At 38.8% G+C, this 27,657-nt stretch overlaps 1 protein-coding gene across 1 annotated transcript; it reads right to left on the bottom strand.

Annotated features, from left to right (window-relative positions):
• On the bottom strand, positions 1 to 26,880 carry fgf11b (fibroblast growth factor 11b). Its single transcript, XM_072446530.1, has 5 exons — positions 25,865 to 26,880; positions 10,497 to 10,607; positions 9,303 to 9,406; positions 1,732 to 1,930; positions 1 to 711 (listed from the first exon to the last, which is right to left on the bottom strand). The coding sequence occupies exons 1-5, from the start codon at positions 26,055 to 26,057 to the stop codon at positions 572 to 574; spliced, it is 747 nt and encodes a 248-aa protein (XP_072302631.1). The 5' UTR covers positions 26,058 to 26,880; the 3' UTR covers positions 1 to 571.
• Between the last annotated feature and the right edge of the window lie 777 nt (positions 26,881 to 27,657).

Genomic DNA, 27,657 nt, shown 5'->3' on the forward strand with positions numbered 1-27,657 from the left:
CATGATACACTGACTGTGGAACATTCCAGGCAAAGCAATAGCATCTCCACTGAGCAAGCAACCACCACCAAAACAGCTACATAGTGCACCTTTAATATTTTGTGCTGTACAGTTTGACCATAGCGCCCAGTCCTACTTTGAGACATTTCCCTCAGGACGTAACCTATTTTGGACTGTTTTGTCCTTGCCGGATTGATCTCTACGTTGCTTTTAGTTGACCTTGGTGATTAGCTTAGCTGGTCAGAAAATGGATGAAAATCTGGAACCGTGACTCTGTGATTGTCAGGTGGGACAGAGAACTTAAAGGAGACTGCATATCAGAAAGGGGCACATGAGCGGAGGTGTTGCCCCTGGGCTTGGTTTCGCTCAGGTGAAGGAGGTTTCGGGGGGGTTGGTGGACTTCTTGTCTTGCCTCCTGATTGGCTCCTCTTGACCCCTCTGGCTTTTGCAGTGCACCCCTGGAATTCAGTGGCCCATGCGAAGTATTCCCTCAGCCACCAGCAAAGCATAATGGGTGGCTCTGTTCTTCTCAGCGTCACTGTTGCCCTTGTCCCACCCGCAGTCTCCTATGCTATGAGGCGTCTGCTTTGGGAGCCTCTTTCCGCCCATTCTTGTGGGACGGAGAGTCGGACGTCTTGACCGTTTTCCTCGGAGGACTTACTGGTTCATTGGCGGCCAGCTCATGTAGTGATGGTTCTTTATACATAGCAACTGTAGGACAAAGGGAGGGAAAATAATGTGTTATTTTTAAACGCATAGCAAATCTGCCTTTTCCTTTTATAACAGATATTCTAACCTTTTTCAAGTTTTCGAATGTATGGAAGTCTGACAAAGAAGTGCTTGATTCTTAAACAAGTTTGTTCACCTTGTGTATTGGAATGGATGTTGATTTTAGAATAGTATTTGAAAGATATGACCCTATGTAATATCTGTTTAATTTATTCATGCCATTTATTTCTATATACATTTAATCTGTATATACACTATTTACACCAACCTGCTCAAGGACTACAGGTGTAAATTAGCATTCATGTTATAACCAGGCAACAGATATTTCCTCTGACGTTTTGTCTTTGTTGATGTATTGTGTCTGTACAAATAAAAGCAATACCATACCATACCATACCAAATGCGTAAAAATAAATAAATAAAGTTAAATTCAAATGTTGATTTTACTGGTGGCAATTATGATGTTAATTTATCTACAAACATTTTACATGATTTAAAAGTTGCTTATCTTTACATTTTTGGTTTTAGTTTTAGGCTTCAATTCAAGTAACCCAATCAAAAAGCAGAATGCACTTTCTGATGAGATGTGATCACTTTGCAATAAACCCATGGCAAGTTGGAGCATATGTTAAAGCTAATACTTTTTAAACCAGCAGATCCCATGAGCAGTGTGTAATATTTTATTTATTTATTTAAGGACATAGCATTTACATTGGACGAACCAGATGCAATGTTTTAAGTGTATGTAGCAGAATATGCAAATTTTCAACACCTGTCCATTGGGACAATTTAGAGTTGCCAATTTACCTAACACATGCATGTCTTTGGACGGTGGGAGGAAGCCGGAGAACCCGTAGAGAACCCACGGTAACACGGGGAGAACATGCAGACTCCACCCAGAGAGATCATGTGATGTTGGTCTGGTCTGGGAATCGAACCCATGATCTCCTTCTTGGGAGGCAAGAGCGCTAACCGCCTTTGAGTTTTGTGTTGTAATAATACCTTCTATAACTTTAGGCAGGAAGTGAGCTGCTCCCTTGTTCTTCTTGACCCTGTTCCCCTTCATGATCTGGCCATCCCGATTGATACCGATATACCAGGACCTCCCCGACTGGGTCTGCCGGTACAGCATGGAGGAGTATGTCACGTAGTAGTTCTCAAACACACTCTCCTTGAACTTGGACTCTGGAGTAAAGTGCTCCTAAAAGGAAACATTAGCATAAGAACATAAGTAAACAAATATAAAGACTTATTTTAGACTATCATGAGCAATGCATCTTTGAACATAGATTTTATACATGTAAGAGCACACTTGTAAAGAATATATAAACATCAGTGTTGCAACACTTTAATTAGGTGACTTTGCCCTGAGGGAAAGGAAGGCTAGAATTATATCCTGACTTGAGTTTCTTTCAAAGCTTCCTTTGGGAACGTCAAGAAAAGAATGCACACGTGAAAAAAGACCATGTCCTCTAAACAGAACACATCCCCAAAGGAAAGATGAAAGAATCCATCATTGAAACCTACCTTAGTGCAATAACTAATAAAATATATACAGTATAGTCATTCATTGCCGCGGGTAACGATTGATGGACACAATCCAGAAGGACAGAAGAGGAAATAAACTCTTTGGATGTGAGTGAATGTGGATTATGAGGTGAGATTTGAGGTCAGCGTTTGGCTTCTGAGGTTAAGAACATAATTACACAACAGTTGTCTGGCTCTTCATTCATTCAAATTAGTGAGGAGTCCATGGTGCATTTATACTTGTACAAATTGTACTCATCTAGTCTAATGCAGAATAAACTCACTTAAATCATGTTTGTAGTTGTAAGACATGGATAAAGCTCATCATTATCTCTTTAATATGATTTTCTCATGTCATGTCAATTGTCTTTGACTGACTGCATCTGAATATACATTACCAAATCAAATTAGCTCCTAACGGTTGAGCTTCTTGTTGTAAATTATTGTGTCATAGCAGCAATTGGCCCAGTGCACTGTCGTCAACATAAGGACTACTACTGAACCCTGCATAATGTTCTCCTCTGATGCTAACCAGTAACGACAGATATACATCTCTCTCAGTCCGTCAGTCTCGACAGGGTCCTTCCTCTGTCTCAGAGCAAAGACGATCTTTTGGATTGATTAAGTGGGAGCAGCCGGGCAGAAAAGGCTGAGTAGGAATTTCTGTGACACCGCGGATGATGAAAGATTGTTCAGGAATCACAAGTTAGCATGAGCTGACTTTAGTACAAAACACACATAGACCAGAAGACTGAGAAGACACTTTTCATTTAATCACAGATCATCAACTTTCTCTTTCACATTGAGACGACATTCTTTGGGATCAGATTATAATGCAACACATGATAAATCTCTTTTTGAGTCATTCACCTGCTATTGTCCTGGCCAGTTAACACCTCTCTTTCACTGCAAAAACAAGGACTTACCTTTAACAAACTCTCCCACAACATCACATCTCTGAGCTATTTAAAGATCCTCTGACAGGTTTGATATCTTCTGCTGTGCTAACACAAAGAGGATGGGATCGATAGATGATCCGCTTCATTCATTATTAATCAGTCCAGATAGAAAGAGGTTGGGAAGTGCAGGGGACAGAAGGAGAGGGAAGGTAGCAGAAGATCACTAGGAGGGAGAGGGCAGAGTGGGGGGGTGGGATTGTGGCTAATAGAGTAGATCTAGCTTCAGCGCTTTGCCCTCGGGGACGGAAGCAGGAGCGCTGCACTTTAATCTGCAGCACCCCACGCAGTGACCATCACTTCAGCCTGGAAAGAGAAGCCAGGACTTGACCGTGATACCCTTGAACTCCACCTCTGACAGTCTCCTGTGATAACCTCTAATGTCACTGTTAAGCCCCTCTCATATGCTGACTGCTTACTATTAGCAGGTCAGAATGTGACCATCCTCAAAGAGATTTCTAAAAAGTATGTGTGTGCTCAGCTGGCACAATTATTTCTGTACAATATGGTGATAATGTCATGCGCTTTTATTTTAATTTATTACATTATTTTACTTAAAACGTTTAATTTAGAAAGAGCAACCCATTGAAACAGCTGCAAATAAATCTTTGTTTATTTGTATGTATAACGTATTTTGCTTTTTAAAATTTAATACTCATGTTTTTTATTTCTTCCTTTTGTCTTTTTAAATTTAAAATAGATTTCTTGAAGCAAATATTGGTTGTCAGTATCCTCTGTTGCCATAAACAACCGTGCACTGCTAATTAACCTCCCCTCCTCAACACATCCTTGAGGTGACCTCCAGACCTGACCACAAACGACCACCAAGGACTCTGAGTCCATCTTTAACATCTAGATTTACAGCTGCTGACTGTCACCATAAAATGTAGTGTATATTTTAGGATATTTCCGCTTCAGTGAAGAGTGGTGGAGATGAAATAAAAACCATGAATTATTGTGATACGTCTCAAGCCAGAAATTTATTCAAATGAAAGACACAGAAAGGTAATACATAGCATCCGTGCTGAGAATCCCGAACCTGGGAAAACCTTTTTATGATGCAGAGCAGCAACCCAACCTTCACCTCCTGCCCACACACACTACCTCCTTCTTCATCCCCCGTGTCTGATTACATCTATTCTACCTGCTTTTGGGCACTTAACTCTCCATCCTATCATACATTCGGATTGCTATGGGTTGTACCCACCACATTAGCACTTTGAAGAAGTAAAAAAAGGGCACAACAATTTGACTTTTAAATTGGAAAGGACATTTGGATTATTATAAAAGATGCATGCCAAATTTGTTTGCTTTAATGTTGAAAGAGTAACTAATTCTGGCAGAATTTAAAATACATTATTGGTTAATGTGCAATGCCTGCTTTTAACAGCAGGGGTCAGAGTTCCATGCAAGCTTTTCCCTCTGTATTGACTGTCATATCTGCTCTGAGGTTAATCTTTGTAGCTGCACCATTCCTAAGCTTCCCCTGAAACTGTATTTCCACATAACATGGAGTTCATTCATAACTATACACCAAATGGGACATAATCGCTGTAAAAAGTCACCAGTGGAGCATGTTACCCTTATCATGTCAAGTCAAATGTGGATGTTTTACGACAAGCTAGGTTACATAAGTCAAAAGGGCACTGGTGCTTATTAAGATGGGCTTAGGGAGGATGAGACTAGCCGCTAATGCTGTCTAGCACCACACATGTATGGTCTGTCTAATGCTTTATGATAGGCCAGAGACAGTGGCACGACAACAGAAGGGCAGACAATAATGTGAGGAGACTAGAGGCTGCGTGTGATGACTGGCAGCTGGGAAGCAACTATCAAACTGCAATAGGCAGTGTTGACATGTATACAGGCTGTATAGTTGGTCTTTGTTTGCAAATTTGATGTATGTATGTATTTGAAATATGATTTGGTATGATGTATTTGAAATATGATTTGGAAAAAAGTTACTAGAGACAATGTTTGTGCATGAGCAAACTAAGCATTGGCCTGCCAAAATATGACGTGTAATTGTGCGTCATTTGCCCAAGCACCAAATGAACAATGCCAAGAACATGCTCAAATTGTAATAAATTATTTGGATACATTTGGAAAATGAATGATTCAAATACCATGAGTTAATCAGAAAGAATAACCATCCCTCAGTGCTCTTGATTGTTGCTCAGCCAAATGCTTGTCTTTATCATTGCCTTTTCTCCTCTCTAAGTCTTTCCTCGCACTCAGGTCAATTAGTCTTTCTGTTATTTTTGTCTCCATTTTCTCTTGTCTGTTGAGAGCGATGCAATCTGGCTCCTAGTGCTGTCCTGCATGTCAATGCAATTCTTTGTTGAAACAGCACCAGGGCATCGATTTTCCGAAGTATTTCTTGGTTGTTTTTGAATCATTTTAATTTAAACTTCTTTTATTTATCACAAACAGCATTTTTCATTTGTTAAAAAACTTCTAATGTGAAAGTGTTGAGGTATGTCCAGTGCAGGAACGCATGATTAGCATAGCTTACATTGGTTTACCTGTTAACACCATGTTGTTGTGGTTCAGCAGTAGCCTCGCTCATGCTGCTCTCTCTCGCTTGCTCTAATGTCTGGGGGAGTTTTCCGGAGCACATAGATTATAAAATGGGGCAGGAAAGAGCCAAGCTCTATTTTTGTATCAGGATCAGCCATTGTCACCTACAGGTAGTGAGGCTGAGATTTATACCCAGACAAGGCCCTGTTCATGATACTTTCTGGCACAACAGCCTGACCACTGAGCGTGTAGTGCTTGGACAAGGATACGCACAGGAATTCTGTCAAGAAATTGGAGGGAAACAGCCAAATAATAAGCCTCTGTAAGCAGCAAACAGTCTCTTTATGCAGGGCGCAGAGGAAGGAGCTAGAGACATGCTGCTAGTCACTCTGTCAATCACCTCAACTTCTCTGGAGTGACAGTGATGGCGCCGTTTATGATAAATGAAAACATTCCTTGGCATTGTCACGCACTGCCGCCACATGCTTTTAAATCTGAAGGCAAATGCGTACGTCCACATGGAATGCCCAATGGAATGCATAAAGGGCTATAGCATGCCACCTGCACGTCCTCTTGCATCAGCAAATCAGCTCATTAGACACACCCATGACAATATAGGGTCATAAAATCCGGCATGCTACATAACACACATAGATGGCTGTTCTGATGTTTCACACATTTACTTCATTCCGTATGTGAAAGTCCATGAAAGAGGTCAATGTAGGCTTTCTATACAGCTATTGACTGGTGCTGAGGAAATCCCTTCTGCTTTCCTATCACACAGCCACGGCACCACAGTAATGCATGCTAATCAGGGGCTCACAAGATAATATGAGGTAGCATAGTTGCTATAATTCAAGAGTTAACTTTCACATGCAGAACCGATGCTCTCCGCTCTATGCCTCATCTGCATAATACCACTCGGGCATTCAAAGCTTCTCAACATAATAGGACTTCAATCACATCTGCTCGCCAACAAAACATGCAAAGTGGGAGAAAGAGGATTATATTATCACAAATATATTGACTGTCCAATCAAAACATTTCAGTCAAATACTGCATCTGTGAGTCATTTTGGTATCATTTATATAAATATAAACTATGAGGGCAAACGTAACACATGCTAACATCCTTTTATGCACTTAACAAGTTTGGGTTGCATTAGAATGTGCATCACACGAAACCTTGCAAGATACTCTGCAAATCTGTGTATACTCGGCAGCAGATGTTTTACAGCGGTGCCCCCAGGAGGAAAATGCCAAAGGAAAGAAGAAAAAAGGATGTTTAGTCATTCAGTCTTAAATATTGTGCATCAGAAAATTTCAGATGAATATTCGATTATTGCAATCTAATAGATTGTGTTCACATTCTAGAATTTGATGATGTCTTTATTTCAGATGGAGGGTCTCTGATAGATTCAAAATTAGATCCAAAAATGTTGCCCCTTACAATTATATGTTGGGGATTGGCTCCATACAATTGCCATATTTATCTTAAAGCTTTTGTATTGGCTCAATAATCACAAAGATATGAACCATAAACCAGGTCAGCAAATCAGTTAAACAGCAAATTGTACTATAGAAATCTGACCTGTCCAACTAAAGTTGAATCTATAGACATTCTATAATGTTGTGATGTCACGTGAACACATCCCATTGTTTTTGCCTTTTTAAATAATTATTCTAGCCCTATTCGATGGTATTTCTGTTTCACAAGGAGTGTCAAAGCTTGTGCCGCTGTCCATGGTGCTGAAACCCTCCAACTATTCCTGAATTTTCCAAAGAGCCAGTTACACAATGGCTCCATGAATCTCCCATGAATAACAGCAACAAAGAGTCTTATCCGCAGTGGACAGGCTGACTTAAAACACACAGGTGTAATTATTAACAGTAACAATAGCCGCAGCACCCAGAGCTCCGTCAGTGTCACAACTTGGAGTGTCCACTCAATGCTACAATAAAATTGAGCCGGACCATCACTATTGTTTGTGCTGCCCGCCCCTAAAACCAAGTGTTGATGTTAAATAGGCTCTTTATAAAGTAGTGACTTCATAATACAGTGAAGTATTTAAGGGCCTCACAGTATATGCTAGATCACATTGCAAATATACAATCATCATTTACAATATTTAGTAGTATTACCCTACTCAATATCATCTTTATCATGGTCATTCACCATTCAAATACAGAAATATTTTTCTCACACTGTAAAGCTCCATTGTTTAATCTTAATGTTAATTGCCTTCACATTGTTTAATTTAATTGCAACAGCTGATTGTAGCCCTAATTGTCTGATGCCCCCCTTGATACTCCATTAGGCATTGAATAAATGTCATTTTTATGCAAGGAACAGCAATAATGTGATTCAGAAATGTTGTATTGTACTTTAACTGCTATCAAATAGAAAAATGTCCCCATAAATATGTGTAATTGCTTCTTATCTGCTTGCATCTAAACAATCCATAACTTGGAGTTGCTAAAGTAGTTAGACATATTGTAATGAATACATCATGCTCTGTTTCGATTCTCTCAGTAATTCTGCACAGTGGACAGACAGAAACACTGGCGTCACACAGTTAAGTTGCATTCAGAGTGATGCATTTGTCACACGCTGTGCCAATAACCTCTGTAACTGATCTGTGCAGTTTGTTTTTGACCCAGGAAAACAAGCGAAAACAGAAGCTTCTGAGCATCCACAAAATAAAAGAGATGAATCTGCTGTATTCACAATTCTGGGTTAAGTTACAAGCAGCAATAGAAGACAGCAAACTCAATACTTAATACCCTAAATATTCTGTTGTTGTCCCTCCCCTATTAAACATTTTTGAGATACGTTTCCATTATCATAAGATCTCTTTGCTCTTTACTCTTGTGTGTAAACAATGATGTTCTTAAGTTATACAAGTTATTTCTTTATAAGCACTACTAGCATTAGTACATGGCTTATAATACCTTATAAATGTTGATAAGCCAATAACAAAAAAATTGGCCACTGTCCAGGATGTACCCCGCCTAAGGCCCAAAGTCACTGGGATAGGCTCCAGTCACCCGCGACCCCGAAAGGGAACAAGCGGTAGAAAATGAATGGATGTCGACAGGTAACAGTTATGGAACCTTGAATATAATCATGTTCCCCACGTTTCAGTGAAATGAAAAACCTGGCATATGCAGTTTAAGAAGTAGTATAAAAGCATATTTTGTGTTCATAATAAAAAAAAATTCTTCTTTTCTTTGTTTTACATAATAGACTATAATTTCTATTATGGTATGGAAATCTGTATCATGCCTATTCCTTAGTATCTTCCAAGTCTAATTTGTATTATCCACCTTGTCTGAACGCCTTTGTATTTGCACATTGAAGTCCCTGATTGGGCTTCTGGACTGCTAATAGCTTTTGTGTTGTGGAATCTGTTTGATGATTGTCAAGTGATGGACCTCATCTCCCAAAGTGAATATTGAATTGCATTAAAAAAGCAGATTTTTAATAGACCGCTTGGGAATTCTTATAAAATGCAAATGAATTTCCTTTATGCATAGATTAGTGATCTAGTGATCTACAAGGCATACTTACAGAGGTGTAGAGGTAGCCTTCGCTGTTCATGGCCAGGTACAGCCCTGTCTTCGCACCCTGGATTGCCACTATTCTCAGCCCCACTGGAATTAAGTTGAACTGTGCTGAAATGAAAAGTTAAGAGGTAGAGAAGTAGTTACAAAGAAAGCTGTACACGCTTTATGTAGCGAGGCTTAATGGCCACTGTGTCACCACCGCATGCTACATCTTTCTCAAGCCCAGTGACCTCTTAGTTTATGGAGCAGCAAACGCAATGCCATGTCACCTTCCCTATATTTCACTGCCCCTAAATCTGGTCCACAATGACAATGTTCTGCCTCGCTAGATGTAACTGAAATGTTTTGTTCAGCAAATAGCCCATCCGCATCAAACAAACACTATAAAGCATTTAGCGCATTAAAAACCCCGGCCAGGTTAGCCAGGGGTAAAGGCGAATACAGAGTGCGGTGATGGAGGGAAAAGGACAGACACTGCATCGCTGCTGGTCTCAAACCAAATTTAGATTGTGAAAGGTCAAGAGGAACATTCTCATCTTCTCAACTCTGGCCGGCTGGCTCTGACCAGACCTACAACTGCATTTTTACCTGGAAAGTAATTTTGTAAATACTTTGTTGGCATAAAATTGTCATTATAATTATCATTGCAAATAGATAGAGAAATGCAGCATTTATTTATTCTATTTTATCAATAAAAAAAACAAAAAACATGTAAAGTCATATGCATGTTTTGCGAAACATACATGTGTAATCTGAAAATAGTTTGTGATAGTAGTAGTAATTCACATTGTCATTAAAATAAGATATGATGGAGAATGTTATGGGTTTTGAATGTGCTGTTTACTTTTCAGTTAATTAACTGGAGTTTGTAATTTGATGACATTGTTAATGTCATCAAATCACATGTTAATTAGGAGAATAGTTTATGTTCTGTAAATATGGACCCCAGCAAAATGGGATTTAATGGAAGCTGTAATAAAACATCGTCATATAAGTAAATGGGATGCCCAATGGCTCTGAGAGAAGGCACTCTATGAGCGCCTCTTATTAATACAGTTTCTATCCTTGTCATTTGCCATTTGCTGTTTAAATGCTGTATAAATAAATGCAGGATGGAATATATGTCTTATCAACTAAATAATTATAATAACCTGATGCACCAAAATATCCTGTATTCCTGTTAGGAATAAAGACTTACTGAAGGAACTGCCTTCGTCCCGTGTGCTGTCCACTGTCCCATCAGGCTGCATCTGCAGATAGTATCCATGCTGGCTGAACAGACGTGTCACGATGCCTTTCAGCTGAGGATCTGCAAGAGACACCAGGGGAGAACGTCTTAGCAACTGTGTAATGAAGACAAAATACAACAGATTCTGCCAGGTTCGATTAATGCTGAGCTCATTTGTTTATCGATATATATTTGCTCCAGTTAAATGAAATCATTAATTTGGACTAGGTAGTAAATGTGTTTATGCTTTTGGACATTTTGCATCAACCAAACAAGTCATTCAATATTGTCCCACTGTAGCACAAAAATCTGTTTATATCAGCGGACCACGTAGAAGGAAATGATTGGTATGGCCTATTCCGCTGTCGTATACTGTATTTACTATGTTAAAGTTACAGATACAGGAGTGTAGTAAATATGTCACACTTGCACATTAGTCTCATAACAAGATACAGTATAAGTCAAAGCAATACTTCTTTTTCCTACTTGCGCTTTTATGTATAACTCACCGGCACAACAGCACAATAAACATGTGTTTGGGCAAAGCTGCTCGGGAGTCGCAAGGACAGCCGTACAATAGGCCCACATTAGTCATCCCCTGCTCTCAGCTGATGTTTTTAGCAACGCTCATGTCCACAGAGGTCGAAGTCAAGGGAGAAACGTTCAGCCAAATGTAAAATATAAATTGAAGAGGCTGTATTAGTCATTTTTTTTATAAAATCCCTCTCAATTTCATTTTAGACTTTATCTAGTGCCTTGTTTGAACGTTTTGACCACTGGAGCTTCATAAAAATCAGTCTGGGATTTTAAAGGGAAACCCATTTGGCAGTTTTCTTAACATAGCATTATGTTCAATTCAGGTTGTAATTAAAAACAAAAGTAGTGTTCAATACAGACCAAAATTAAAGCAGGACTCAACTAAATTGGAAACATGAAATGAAAATATGAGACTACAACAGGACCAAAGTAGGATCCCTAAATCATAATTAGATTAAACTAGACTAACCACATTTTTAACCAGACCATTCTTTGCTTGTGCATTTGAGCAGATGAATCGTAATGAAGAAACACTGTTACGGCTCCATTGGATCCACTGTTACGGCTCCATTGGATCCACTTTAAACCTGGGGTAAACTCCGCTCCTGTCCTCTCATCTCTTCTCGACGTGGGACATACAGTGCTGTGCCATCACCTTGTCCTCTGCAGACCACTACAGAGAGTACAAAGGTAAGATCTGCGGGACTACTCTCCATGGGACAGCATCAGTGAAAGTGTGTCCTGCTCCCATTGTGACACAAAAGCTCTCATCTTCCCCACTTTCAAAGCCGCTTGTCAAAACATCTTTCTTTTCCATTTCTTTTGTCTTCCTCTTGAGTTATGTACGCTTTCATCCCGCCTAATAACTCCATACATCATCCAATCAGAGAGGAGGAAGCCGTTCATTACACAGTTGCAGAGATGAGAGAAGGGCGCAATGGGAAGTGTGGGGAGCTCTCTTGTCTTTTCATTAAAACTGACAGGTGATGTGCGCTAGAGAAAGCATGTTTAGGTTAGAAATTCAATAGGGCTGTTGAAATACAGAAGCAATCACCTCTCACCATGCTTACTGTCATGTGCACAGAAACAAATGTCTCCATTACCAGAGTTTGCTAACATCCACAGTGATACAAAGGCAATTATGTTCATCCCCTCACTTCCAGTTAAACGTGATAACTGTGCTAATATTGCAATATAAGCCGACAGTAATCGCATGTTGGGTATAGTTAAAGTGCAGGTAAATATAATGCCATAGACTGTTTCTCTAGAAAAAAAAAGTGGAAAAGTGAAGCTGCATTGATGTCAAACTCAATTTCACACTGTACTGCATTAGCAAATGAGAAATGTTAAGTGGCCACTATATTGCTGATTGGCAAGCTCTCATTTAATACAAAATATATACATATACCGGTACTATCCTACGGCCGTCTTCGTCAATCACATTTGTGACATTGCATCACTTTTTCTTTTATGATACTCTATTAGGATTTAATTTTTTTTCTTTTTGTCTTTCTTTTAGTGTCCTTGTTTATTTGTAGTGTTTCTGTTTGAGCTCTGATTTTCATTGTATTGTAATGCAGTGTTTTTATTGGTATTGTTTGGCTTTTAAGTCATTTAAATTTCCCAGATCACAAGCCACATACCTTGTGACTACAGTGAAAGTTCAAAAAATACATTTTAATGACTGTAAACAGAGGCAAGTAATGCTTCAACACATACATCAACACGATATTCTGAACAGTTATGGATACATTTTGCTCACTGGCGCAAAAAGCAGCGCTGCCTACTGAAGCCCTCAGTCATTAGAGGCAGCAAATAACCTGCAGAAATGATTAATTAGTGCAGTAACTTTATTGCAAAAATGCTAAAGAAAATAGGTAATAGTTCCCCTGCATTAGTGGAATCTTTTTAGCTGTTTGTACCCGCCGTGTTGAGTGCAAGCCACACAACCGCTATTTAAGTGTGTTACCTTTCAGCAAATTGGACCTAATCACATGTTAATGAACAAATGGTGCATAATCAGAACAGAGTGAAATCAAATAGCTCCGTTGCACTGACTTACCAAGAGTATTGTTCCAAAAGTATTGACAGTGTTTGATATGGCACTGTCTGGGTATTAGGGCAGAATACACTAGGGCTGTAGTTCAGTAAGAAACTCATTTTCTTCCACTTTATCTGGGGCCGGGTCACAGAGGCAACAGTCTGAGCCGACTTTCCTTTTCTACATTGTTGGTCGACTTGCCCAGCCCATCGATTTGTCGACCACAAGGAGGCAAAAGCTCTGAAAACTATTAGGACCTCTATGACCTGACCTGATATTTGCTGTATTTGTAAATAGGCATATTAAACTCATGATTCACTCCTTGATCTTAAGCTAACTTACACCATATTTTCTTATTTCTATATGTGAATAAAGTAAAATTAGTCGACTAATACAAAATTTGGTCTACCGAAAAACCATCGACCGACTAAATCGACTAAAGGCTTACAGAATACGTACACGGCTGCTACACAAATCTGTCACACTCTGTCATGCCTGCGAGTTATACAGCCTGCTAATCATAACACAAGAACAAATTGAACGCACTCATTCTGAACATAACACACCTGCTCAAAGCCGCCAAAGTGAAATTGGTTTTTGAAGGTTACGAGTTGTTGGGAAATTAGGAGTAAATTAAGTTAATGAAGGCCAAATGGAAGCTGTACAAACTCGGTTGCAAAATTATTAGCATACTTGCTGAAATACTGAAATGTGCAAACAGAAATGAAAAGGTGTTACTGCTAAAATTGACTATGACAAATTGAATTAAAACACATTGCATTTTTTCAGTACTTTTTAAGAATACAAATTCAATGAAAGTTATTTTGAACTTAACTGATAACTTATTTTTAAAATATTAAAATCATACTACTAATGTGTCCTTGACGCTATGTGTGTGTCAAACTGCAAATAATAGGAAGAATTTCATATTGATTCATATCTTTTTCTTGACTTTGCTGACGTAATCATTATGGATTATGGCTGTCGGATTTGCTTTTCCAGAAAAATAATGTAAAAAAAATATTTTAGTCATATTTTGATAATTGGACTTATACAAACTCTGAAAACACAACAATGACTTTATTTAATTATTTATATTAATCTGATTTTCCTCAACAATACACTTTATCCATAAAAATTCTCGATCTAGAACCCTTCACTCACCATATCTCCTATAACCTTTATTCAGTTGATAATGTAAATGTGGTCTCACGTCCATTGTGATTTGGAAGTCTCAAACAGAAAAACAGAAATACTCGTTTGACTGGTTGACAAAAAAAATTTATTGGTGACTGGATGATTACTTAAATAATTGTTAGTTGCAGCAATATACATATAAACACAATATATAGATTAAAGGTGTTGGATTTGGTGCCGTTTAAGCCCTGGAGGAGCAGTGACTGATAGTGACGAACAGTGACAGTGGTTTACCTCTGCTTGGATTAGAGGAACATGCAGAGCTGTTTACGTGAGCGCAGAGGCCCGGCTGTGTTAGAGTGGCTCCCAGTGAATCTTTCCACAGGGCCAATGAGAACTCCTGCACTCAATGCTCACACGTAGTCCTTGTTGTCATATCATGTCATTGTGTATTTTGCAACAACAAAAAAACAGAATCTACAATGATCAATCGTTATTATCATTATCAATTAATATATTGTATTGCATGCACCATTCAAATCAGACCTCAAGCCAAAACTTCAAGGTCAAGGTAAAGGAAACTTGAGCAAACTTGAAGTTGTCTGAATTTGCCTTGGAAGGAAAAGGGCATTTCTCACAGATCAGATTGATGTAACATGTTATATAGCTAATATTAAAACAAACACAGCTTTATATCAAACGCTTCAGAGTGAATCATAAATATCTTTAAGTTACTGCGAAATCTCACCAAGAGTTAAACCCATTTAACCGGCAGACCTGCTGCAGCAGCCACTTAAAGACATACAGTATATAGTTGTTCTTTGACCCGCATGGATAAATACGTGCTGAAGGATTGAAATGCGCATGTCGAGAACAGTGAGAATGTTATTTTTTTTAAGAGTCTTGACCAAACTGGCGTAGGTTGACAAAGAAAAGACGGCATGAAAGTGTCAACTCAGCTCAGATTCTCAGCTCATGTTATCTACTGTGAGAAACTGTTTCATATGCTTCATTTTTTTACTAACACAGAGTAAATGATGCATCAGCATTTTGGGGCAAACTCCTCCCTTGAACCAAATAGGAGCTTATATCCTGAATAATCCTGGGGTTTTAACATTGTAAGTAGATTTGGGGACATATGCGTGTAATTGTGGGCTTTGGTTAGGACTCTGAGGTTTGGTTGCAAACGTTCTTGTCTATTTTATTCATATCATGTTTTTCCATAATGTTTGAAGGAATGGACTCCCAAACCTACTTACTGAGCAAAAGGCAGCATTTGACTGGTCCCCTGCTGTGGCCAAGATTACTGACACTTTTTCATTCTTTATTGCTTTATCATCTAAGCAGCATTTTTCCCGTTGGTTATTATTGCATATATTATATTTTTATCCAATGTATGTAATCTAGCTGTGAGACATGTAGCAAAGAGAAACTATATTATTAACTAGGGGTGAGACACAATTTCCCTGAGTCGCTTTACAAGAACTGGATAAAAAGAGATTTGGACATATTTGATAATAAAGAAATTGTGCGGCTCAGGTCACAATCTTGGCCTTACAATTTTTTTATTTATATTATGTAATATTCTTGCTGTCATTGTAGCACTGCTTTTTTGAACTAGACTTTCTCAAGATATATAACTCACCAGCGATGTGAAGCTGTTTTCCTTGTAAAGGCAAATGTTGAGTATATCCTTATACTGAAAACAACAGAGGCGGCAGATTCTCTCAGGGCTAACCCCTGTCACTAGATATTACCAGAAGCACCCGACAGGGCGCCTCCACCCGGCAGGGTGTTTTCTACAGAGTGTGAGGGGACCACGTCTGTGGGGACACAAGTGGGCCTGAGTGACACAAAACACTGGCTGATGCAGGTCAGAGGAGTGTGGGTCAGAGAGAGTTTGTGTACAGAGGTGACTCATGTATGCCCGGACCAGCTAACCAAACACACAAACCCTACTGGGGCTGGGCAGCGTGAGGTAAAATAGAACTGCTGTATGAGTACAGTATCAGTTAAAGATAAAACAAAGAAAACAAAATGCTTACTGTTGTTACATTTTGATAATGCTGTTAATTTAAAATGATGAATGAAAGTATTTTCTCTTTTTCTTTTACTTTTATTTGCTCCTTTTTCTTTTTTGCTTTTACTGTCATTGAGTGTTTTAAATATGAATGTCTCTGTGTTTTGTATTACATTCTGTTACACACAACAAACCATGAAATATTAAGGAATGTTGGCTATTTATAAAATCTTGTTATGTCAGAATTGATAACAGCAGTATTTCAGTTTATCTTGGTTTTGATACATTTACCATCATTTAAGAACAGCTGAAAAAAGTATTGTTGAAAATACAGTTTACTCTAAGCAGAAACATGACCGTAAAGGTGTGTTTTATCAACAGTTCAATCATCACAGCATTTGTGTTTATTAAATTGGGCTGCTCGCTAATCCCAGCTCTTTCTCTCACACACTCTTCACTGGGATGCCCCTCATCAATTTACATTCAGCACCGATAATCACTTTGAAAATCACCTGGTGTAGACTGGAGCCTAATCCTACAGCCATGCACACTGCAATTATGTGTCTCTGAATAAATGAGGTCAATGCACATAAGAACCCAAGGTAATCGCTTCATGCATCACGACTGCCATCAAGGACACTTAAACTCTGCGCCGCCGATGTAATTGCTCTGAAAAATAAGCAGTAGAGTTGGGCTTTTTATCACTAATCGGTAGAGTGTGTGGCTCGATGTTGGTTATCGTTACATTAATACTGATCTGCCTTGATTTGTGCCCACCGTGTGACTGGCCCTGTTCTCGATAAGGTTGGGGGTAATTACTCGGGGCCGCATCAGTGCGCGGCCAAGGGCACTTCCTCCTCTTCACTGACCGACCCGACAACAGGGGCTTTCCCCTGTTATATATTACCAGGACTCCCCAAACGCTCACACTGCTCCACATAGAGCTCCTGCACCAACTCAAATACATTTGTTGAGGACACCTTTACAGCATTGGAGAAACTGCGCAAATGAAGCTGTAAATAACAATATATCTTAAAAACGAATCAGATTAAACATGAACCCTTACCTGGTCCGATTGTGCAAAATCTGGATATCTGATTCATCAAAAATTGTCCTTTGAGATGTTTGTGAGAAGTACACTCTATCATAAAACCCTGTACATATAAAGTTTACTGATAATGACAATTACAACTATGTGAGCTTGATAAAATAGTGAAAATATATAATATTGTATTCAAACTAATGTGAAGCTGTTTTACCAGATTCACTCATTTCAATGTAGTAAACTTTTCTTTGACTTTAATTTGTGATTTTATTTAACAGTTTTTTGAAGAGCGTTTGTAATTGTTTCTCTCTTTAACCTTTTCTCTTTTGCTTAACATCGAATTGAATCACCAATACACAATCTTAATATAGATTTTGAATTGTTTTGAAACAATGCAGAAATACAGTTGTACCTTCATTAATGTGAGGTTTGATTCAAGTAGTCTGTTTACTCACAAAAATCCACTTCTCTCATCAATCTGGAGCTTTGTTAATATTCACGGTCATACTTAACCAGAGAATAAATTAATTATTGATTTTAGATTGCTTTTCAGCTAAGCAATATCAATATATGCATACAAATTTGATATAGCCCTGTAAAAACTAAGTGCAAAAGGGATATTGTCGTTCTACTACCTGTGCATGTAAGGCCTATATAGTTTGGAAAAGGAACAGTGTCTCTGGTGTGGAGCTTGATTCTACTTCTAATAAAAGGAGAACATAGTTTCCTGCCTTTTCCTTTCTCTAAACTGGGCCATGTGCTCCACAGAGCTGCTAGTAATTATCAACCTGGTGGGAAGATACAGAGAGAGAACAAGAGGACGAGGGAAAGAAAGGCACTGAACAGATTTCATGCATTTCTCAGAAACTGATGATGTGAAACAGCCATCAACTATAGAATGGACATATTAAACCTAAAGGATCTATTAGAGCTCACACAAGGCCTTACGATACAATATTTAATTATTTAGTGGGAATTTATTTTACTGCCATTTAAAAGTGTAATTATATTATCTTTTTTAGAACAAAACAAAAGCCATGAAGAGAGTTGGAAGATGTCGTTATAAGTTTTATCTTCATACAAATATTCTTGGACAAATATGAATTTGATTAATACTATATGGTATTTAATTTCCAAGGGGAAATACACCTCTGTTCCTGCTGTAGAAAAGAACAAGCACAGAGTTAAAATGGTGCACTCTAAGGCAGGCCTCACACGTTACTCTTACAATGCTTCATAAACACTGACATGACAATGACACGGAGCACAAAGTGCTACTGTGTACCTGCTTACTAATGCTGCTGACAAGTTAGACAGCACCAACACACACACACTGTGTATGCGCTTCATTAGCATCAGACAGGTGCAGCTCTCTGACAAACCCACACAGGAGACACAGCTCTCTTTAATAATGTATTGTACTTTATAAGGGCCACATGGACAAGAACCAAATCACACGACTGCAACACCCAGCACACCCAGCACACCTCATGTATCCTTATTTCAGCAGACCCTCCAGCAACAACACAAATAACCACATAAATATATGCAGAACAAACAACCACAAAAATGCCTTTGTGCTCCCAGAAGGGTCCCGAGCAGTCAGATCGAGTGATGATCACAGAGGCAAACAAACAACGGGCGAAACTAGAATGTGGACAATAAAGAGTTTCAAATTTAGGCAAGAATTGATGTGCTTTTACCCTCACAGTGAAGGAGGAAATTATCAGAAGAGATTAGCTGCATGGCGCGAAGATTACAACAAAATGCTCACAATATGTGTGGATGGAAATGTGTACCTTCATATACATAACATTAGAAATACAAAATGATTACTGCCTGAGGCTAGCACAAATGCATACCTTAAATACTGCATACTTCCTCTCATTCAGTTTGTATTTAACACTTGACTTTATTGCACATATAACACCTTTTGGTTGACATTGCCACTAGCGAGCATGCTTGTTGTGTTGGTCTCTTGTGTTATAAACCCGTTTTAAACTAGAGCACATTGTTCATGGTAACTTAGGATCCATCCATGTGTTTTTGTCAAAGAACACTTTTTTTAAGTTGGTTTGCTAAAGTCTTAAGCTGTGGTGCAGTTCAGTTCAGCAAACTTTATTTATTCTCAATAGAGGCAATTCTGTTTGCCGTCACAGATTGCAGCATTAAAAAAAACTCAACTGTTCACATAGGTCAGCATGAAAATAAAAACAACAGTTAACCATCGACTCTAATTACAGTCCTCATGCAGTGTTTTACTTAGATATGAGTCACCCTTTGTGGCAACAAAACAGCACCTGGGATAGGACTTTGTTTATTCATGTTTTGTGAGAAGTGTGAGAAATAGAACTAGTTCCTTTTGAACTGTTTGCAGTGGTCCAAAGGGCCAGGCCTCAAAATCTGCATTCTTCATCCACAGAACATGTAGTCCGGGCATTTCACCCTTGGCTTTGTCTGGTCATCATTACACCCCTTTCCCACATTCACATTCACGTCCTCCTCTCAACATGTCTCCCACTTTCTCTGCTGTCTTCCTCCTGTAGCAGCTTCAGTTTGTCCTTGTCATCTTTAATAAAGCCACCCACATATTTAATTTAGCTGCATAGTGTGGGTGGTTAAGGTGCGCTCTTTGGGACAGTCTGTAAAGGGGGGTTGTTTTATTGTGCAAGCATCTTTTCGCTTGCCCACTTAGACTAAGACTTACGGTCATTGTTGACACTCAGTCACCTCTGACTTATTATAAGATCTAATCTCTGACAAAAATACAAGTCCTCCAATGCGACTTTAGATAAGAAGATTTGACAGTCCATGTTAGATAAATTAAAATAATTCAATATGGCGCTTTAATCTTGGGTGCATAAAGTGCACCCAGCACAGCCAAAGTTGTGTTTGTAATCTGTGTCCTGCTCTTGTGTGCTATTAAGAGCTCACCAGCTGTACCCCGCTTACTCTGTACCACATATTTTGAAGCTCCTGATGAAATAAGGGTTAAAGCTGAATATCTTTGGTGGTGGAATGACCTTAAAAGCAATCAAGCGTTTGCAAAACACTAGTGCATTTTCAAAGCGAATTCATGTCAAGAATCCTTGACATATTCTTTAAATATATAATTGCATTAATAGGTGGAACAGTATCAAACATTTCTGTCAGAAATTAAGATACGGTACTTGTTTTTTTTTTAGAATTAAGAAAATAATCTGTGCTAAAATTAAGTCGAAATAAGAATGTATGATTCTGTGCCATTGCGAGATAGATACATATAGAAATATAATTTGTAAAGGCTTGGTATGGTGCGTTGTCGTTTTTTACCCTCTCTGCCAGATGGACTGTTTTCTGATCATATTTCTAACCAATCCATTTTATATGCCCCCAATTGTTTATCCCATCTCAGACTGGATTCCATGTCCATGATGGAGAAAAACAATCACTTAATACTTAAATAAATATTGACCAAATGAAAATAACATAGAAAATGACATAATACAAAAATACAAAAAAAAAGAAAAAGCCGCCAGAAATTGAGTGCGTCAAAAGCAACATTTTCAGCTTGAGACCTGCTTGTTTTGTTGTAGCTTTGTTGTTGCACATCAATTATGTCAATTATAATATTTTGAAGTGGCATATTGACTACACGCCTACTCAAAAACAACAGCAACAACACACAACTAATAAGACAACCACTTTGAAGGATATTAAACATCAGTCTACCTGCTTTACAATTCAAAAAAGTCCTTAATGTTTCTGGTAAAGCATTCTGCAGAGGCAGTTAATATCCAGCCCCATGATTTCTGCGCTTCATCTTCTTCTCCACACGCAGCTTTTCTATAACAAACTGATTCACCCGCCCACCTTTACTTAATCTCACAGCTATCTGCCTTTACTTTGCTGTTTCTATTATCTATACTGACTACTTAGCACAGTATTTGCCTATGTCAGTTTTTAAAGCTTTTTATATCATTGAAGTTTCAGTCTTGTTTCTAATGCTGGCTCTTGTAGAGGAACATACACAGACTTCTGAATCATTTTACAAATTCACACCAAGATAAAGGTGTTTTTAATATGGAAACACTTGATACATAAAACATTTAAATGTGGCAAGATCGATTAAAAAACAGTTTGTACCTTGAAATCAATAGTCATTCCATTTTACATCAGTACAAAAGGTTGCAGCCTACTTTATTGATCCAGTGGGGAGATTTGTCCTGTGCATTTGACCCATCCTTTAATGCTGTTAACGGGGAAAGTGAGTGGCAGTACAGGGTCTTGAGCCTGGTCAAGACTACCTTACTGGACTGGAAGATTTTAACCTATTGCACATGTTTGTTTGTTTTTTGGTTGATGTAAAAGCATCTATTTCTAATACCTCTCATTTGCCTATTTTATTTATTTTTTTGTTGTTGCTGTTTTCAGCTGCATTTTTTACTAAAAAGGATTTTGATCAAATGTTGATATATTGCCCCCTGTAGTTAAAAGCCTCTGAACAATTGTCCGTCTTGTTTATGTTCAGGACATTCGCATTGAAAGCCCATTGGTTCCCTTCTCTCTTTTTTCCCAAATACATCTTGTAGTATATGGCGTTCCCTCAATCTATAGTTTGATGTAGTTTGTGTATGTTCTACTATGTAATTGTGTCATTCCAATGTTTGGTTTGAGACTTCTATAGCAGAACTTTGAATGCTCTTTTCCTTACAGTTTCACTAATCCTTTGAAAAGTTATTTATTTATGTATGCACCCAATGCTGTTGTTCTTTTTTGGCTGTGTTCACAGAGGCTCTCCCCTCCCTCCCCCTCCGTGTGTCTCCCTCTCTGACCCCTGGAACAGTCGCTAAAGTTCTGATGGGGAGCTACCTAACACTGCACTGTCTGATCAGGTGTTGTCGAGTAAGCAAGTTTGCAGGTTTGCCCTGATCTCCTGGGGTCAGCTTAATGCTATCCTTTGCTGAATCTCTCCTTGTAACCCGGTCTGACACTTGCCAGCCGGGGGCCTCCGCTTGTGCTCTCCCTATCGATGATGGGCACTGTTTTTGGGGGATGCTGCTGACAACATACTACAATGTACCACCATGCCAAACAGCCCACTCGATGCTCAGGGATGTCGAGCTGTGCATTACATCTGATGCTGAGAGTTGCCTTTCCACGTGGATATTTATATTGCAACGGGTCCAGTTGTTTAGCGGTTGTACAGAGCGCAGTGGCGCGGGGGTGGGCCGTTCAATACCACCCCTCCTTGTTTCCTTCAAGTCAGATTTCACCTTGAACAAACTAAGAGGCTGATTATTGATTAATCACTATACATTAATGAGCTGAATTGATCGGAAAAGAGGGCAACAGTATGGATTTGACCGTGGCAAAGTAGGATTTTTGTAGTGGTTTATGTGGCTAGGAGTATATGCATGCGTCTCCTGTTAGCTGTGTGTAAATTACATTACCATTCATCTTTATGGCAGTTGTAAATAAAGCTTGTCTGCACGACGCTAATATGACAGCTATGAAATTGTTACTAGAAAATAGAGGTGCCACAATAAATAAATAAAAAACTTCAATCCCGTTTTAGATACTACGAAAAAGGCTACAAAATAAAATATCTTTAGATGGGGTTTTATACATAATTTGACATAGACCAGTCTAAAATTATTATTCAGAAAAGGTCCAACTTGGAGGGCCTGTAAAACTCAATGGGAGAAATATCCAATCTTATGATCCACAAATGTTAACACTTATCATTATTTATTAGGAATTGGCTCCACAGACTTTTCATATTAATCTTATGACTTAGAGTCCTTCCAGTTAAAAACAATCACATCTTAGGGATGAATAATGGCACCACTTCCTGCTGCAAGATAAGATGTTGAACCTTGTGCCAATTTTTTTTTCATGTGGATAGGTCCAGTAATTACAGAGCTGTGAACCATAAACCAAGTCAAAATATCTGCAATCTGAAAGTCAAACACGAAATTTGTGGCCTGACCTCTTTCTCACTTTTTTGGTGTTGTAATTTACATCCAATTTGTATCAATACCTGTTCAAATCATACTTGTTTTAGTATCAGTTAGTATCTGAATCTTGATTTTGTTGAGCATCTAGTGCGGTAATATTCGAGAGAAGAGCACTGACAGTTTTATATTTATTTTTACACGTGCTTAATTTGGGTCTGCATATTGGAAAGAAAATATGAATACTCTTTTGCAAAGTCCGCTTGTCCTCTCGTGTCCCTGTAGATGGATAAATAGTTAATTCACCCAAAAGGAAACTTTATACTTTCATTGGTGGGTACTCTCAGTAGAAATTGCTGTTTAGTTTAGTTTTTTGTTGTACTTTTCCCTTAATCAAGGAGCCCAAGATTACACCAATGTTTGTTTCCCGCTTAAGGCTTATAGTTCCTTGAAACCTTTAGTGCAATATGAATACAAATCTGCCAGTGGGAAATTTGTATGCAAATATATGTGTATCAGATCTGCTGATTCAACATGTGATTTAAAACTACGTAATGCCTTTGTCATAAAGAATGTGTGAATTAACTGAAGAGTGCAATAATAATCCTATTCCAAATGCTACACTTATAAAAGATGGTCAAAGTCAACATAATTTGTTTTGATTTCCCTGGAATGAGCTTTCTCTAGTTCAGTTTGATGAATGAAATTTATAATATTGTTTGACTCAGCTTTGTATAATGTATTTACTCAAATAAGTATTACCGGTAATCAAACCTTTTTAGTGCACACTTTGTTGATTATGATCATTTGTCACTTCCTTTCTTCTTTTATAGAATTAATGTGGTCTAATAGACAATTGTTTTCCAGTTAGTTTTTTAATCTTATTAAAGTATTTGTGTAACTCTAGTGCTTGGAATATTACAAATGTCATTTCTAGTTTTGAATATTGATTATATTACAATAGCCTTTGTTGTGCACTCTAGCATATTCAAATATTTCTTTGCTTTATTTTTCTTTGTTTAAAAATGTAATTTAATGTTAAAAGTACTTTAGGGCAGATATGCCATATTGTGGCAGGTACCAGTAGGGATTGTACGGTATCCATAGATTGAGGCTTGCTTCTTAGTCTTAGTAAATCCCTGTTGTTCAAGTAGGAACTGTTTACTATTTCTGGCAAAGCACATTATTTACATTAAATGGTTCAGATACAGCATTTTAATAATGCACATACAAACATCTGATATTACATAAAACACAACTGCCAGATTATGCAGCAAATAAACTGGAAATGGTGACCTTTTCAGAGAAATCAATTGTTATGTCATGAGGTCTGTTTTTTCTGGCTGTAGTTGCAAAAGAACTGTATAAAATATAGGATTTTCATCATTACTATTTGTGGATAAATTCTAATTAGTGAAAATATATTACATACATTATTCAAAATGTTCTATTTGATTAGATATTACTTTATTATGCAGCTATACGATACAATACATACAATTTAATTAAAACTAACAACATACTTTTTTGGTCATATTATTATCATCATTAATACAAGTGCATTTGGTTGATTAAAAACAATTAGACAATTGTTAAAAACCTATTTCTGATTTCTGCAGTTATAGCATGACACGAGGCCTGCAAATGAAATGAAAGTACTCATCATCCTCAATGCAGGCTCCCTCATAGTTCTCACGTTCAATCTGCTTAGATGCAGTCTTTAGCTGCGGGGGTTTGAGGAGGAGGAGGGGGTCCGCAAAACTCACTGTTTCTTATCCAATCAGCCATGAAAGCATGTGGCCTCTTTATGATAGATGTTTGTTCTGCCACATTTGTGTAGTATGCATAACTCATCTTAACCATACAGCAAAAAATGTGCATAGATACAGAGAAATCTTTTGCGGTTATACATTAAATACCGTAGTATTTCTAATGCAAAACGAATCATGGCATCACTACAGCAATTGTTCTCAAACTTTTCAGCTATTGGTCTTCAACCAAGCCTCAGTCATAACTAGCATATACTTCTGAACACTGGCCAACTCAAAATAGGACAAAAACCCACCAATGTCCTACTAGACATAAATACTAGAACTGCAGAGTACCTTGTGTACCACATACCTGTACCACAGTTTGAGAATCACTCAGTAATTGTCCATTCCTGAATTTACATAGTCACCAACAATTACAAAATCCTCAAATTCAACAGAAAACAATCACTTGTCTTTATTTTTTCTTTCCCATTAAAAAGTTGACAGATGGTGAATGAGTGATGACGCTGTCCTTGCATCACAACATTATCCAATAAAACCTTATTAAAGTGACAACTAGCCTTGGGACATTGCAGACTTGGGATTTCACTGGGTAAAAAGGGATGAAGCTATGAAGCAATGACAACCACCGAAGAACAATAGGACAAGCTTTAGTAGGTCCACAGTCGAGGGAAATTGACATTATGGACATCACAGAAAATTAAATAATCACCCAAAATATAAATCTTTATTTTGGCTTTTTTGGGCAAAACAATCTCCCCATCATAATAAACCTAATTCGGTGACGTCTGAAATGTAGAATAATGTCTGATGTGAGGGAATCGTCATGGATAAGAGCGTGGTGACTCACCTGGTCTTTTTTCGCTGCGCCCTTTTCGACCCCCGCACAGGCGCACTTTGGAGATGAGGACCAAGATCTGCTTCTGGCACAGGGACTTGTTGCTCTTGGGACAGGGCTTGCGTTTGCTGGCTACCGGTCGGTTGGGGTGGTCGTCCTTGACTGCCCGTTTCTGTCTGATGAGAGAGCTGGCGAGAGCTGCCATCTTCCCCCCCTCTCACCTTTGGGAGGGGGGTGACTTCCTTTTAGAATACCTTTTTTCTTTAGTTTGGCCTTTCCTCTTACTGAAAAACTAATATACAGGACCTTTTAAGAGGAGCCCTCGCAAGCGAAGAGTTGAGCGTTTAGTTGTGCAAGTGCAAGTTCACCTGCAGTCGCACGAAAAAGCTCCTCTGGCTAAAGAATATAAATCACTGACACAGAAAGAACAGAAAAAGTTCTGCAGTCACATCTTCGGTTCAGAAGCAGAGCAAGGTTAAAATGACTTTAAAAAGGTAAGGTTGCAGTGATCCTTCTACCCTTCCTCTCCGCTCATCATTCCAGATACAAATTCCCTCATCAACTTATACAAAATTGCAAAATACCTACTGTAGCCTACTTATCAAAGAGGAGTAGTTTAAAATAATTTGCATATAAAAACACCTTTACTGAAGTTAAGTGGATTCATCTTGGGTGCAAGGAAGCTCTTAATAAACAGTTTGTCACCATTTGTGTAGTCCACGGAGGTCCAACTTTGCCTCCCATCTAAAAGCAGGGGCATGGAACGCTGAGCGGAGATCCCGAGCAGTAATCCAAACGTGTTAGATCCAGATGTGGAGCGGCTGTTGCGGCGTGTCTCGGAATGCAGCCCGGCATAGAGCGGAGACATGGACACACGGGGGGGAGCGATTCCTCTTTCCTGCCTTTTCCGATGGCATGCTCTTTTTTTCCCACAGTCCTAGCCGAGCCCCCCCTGCTGCCGCCGCTCCTCCCCCTCCTCTTCATCCTCCTCCTCCCGTCCCAAAGTCAGCGAGTGGTTGTGAGCGTATGTGTGCGCGGATTCCAGCAGCCACCATCAGTAGAGGTGACATTCATAAGCGGCAGAGAGAGAGAGGAGAGAGAGAGGAGAGAGAGAGAGAGAGAGAGAGCGAGAGAGAGCGAGAGAGAAAGAGAGGGAGAGAGAGAGGGGTGGGTGCGAGAATGAGCTTGGGGTAAAAGAGAATAGAAACGTGCCGATGAGGGACTGGCAAGTTCACCAAAATCACAGTCCACAGATGCTGTGAATTTGTTCCACTTTGGCTCAATAAGAAAGCCTTCCATCGTGCAAGAGACAGTGCCCCAGGGATGGAGGCTGGAGAGAGGAGTGCTTAAGGTGCACGTTGTGACACTACTCCCTCTCTGATAGGAACATTTTCAACATTCCCTGCCTTTTTCAGATTCAGCGAGGTGGATGCCCCATTTTGCCTGTGTCTTTGTACAGCTGCCATATTCAAGAAGTCAAGCAGGCAGAAAAGTGAGTGCGCTATTTTTGGGTGAAAAATCAATACTGTGTTAGATGTGGGAAGTTGACTATGAATACAATTTCATAAACCTGGTCAGGGTGTCAAACTGCCTCCATGTTTAACAAAGCAAATTTAGAAATGGAAGAATGGAGGGAGTTTGGGCATAAAAATAACTAATCAGTTGTTTCATTTGTGAGTGGTGTACAAGTGCCTATAGCTAGGACAGTGTGACAACATTTATAAGTGAAGTGGCTCTGTGGAGAGCCTGCTGTTCAGACCATAGACAACACCAATCATGTTAAAATACTTTTTTTTATTTTAAGA

The sequence above is a fragment of the Eucyclogobius newberryi genome, unplaced genomic scaffold (genome assembly GCF_026437365.1).
Source record: "Eucyclogobius newberryi isolate DKJ021-1_F unplaced genomic scaffold, fEucNew1.0.hap1 SCAF_15, whole genome shotgun sequence".
Lineage (NCBI taxonomy): Eukaryota > Metazoa > Chordata > Actinopteri > Gobiiformes > Gobiidae > Eucyclogobius > Eucyclogobius newberryi.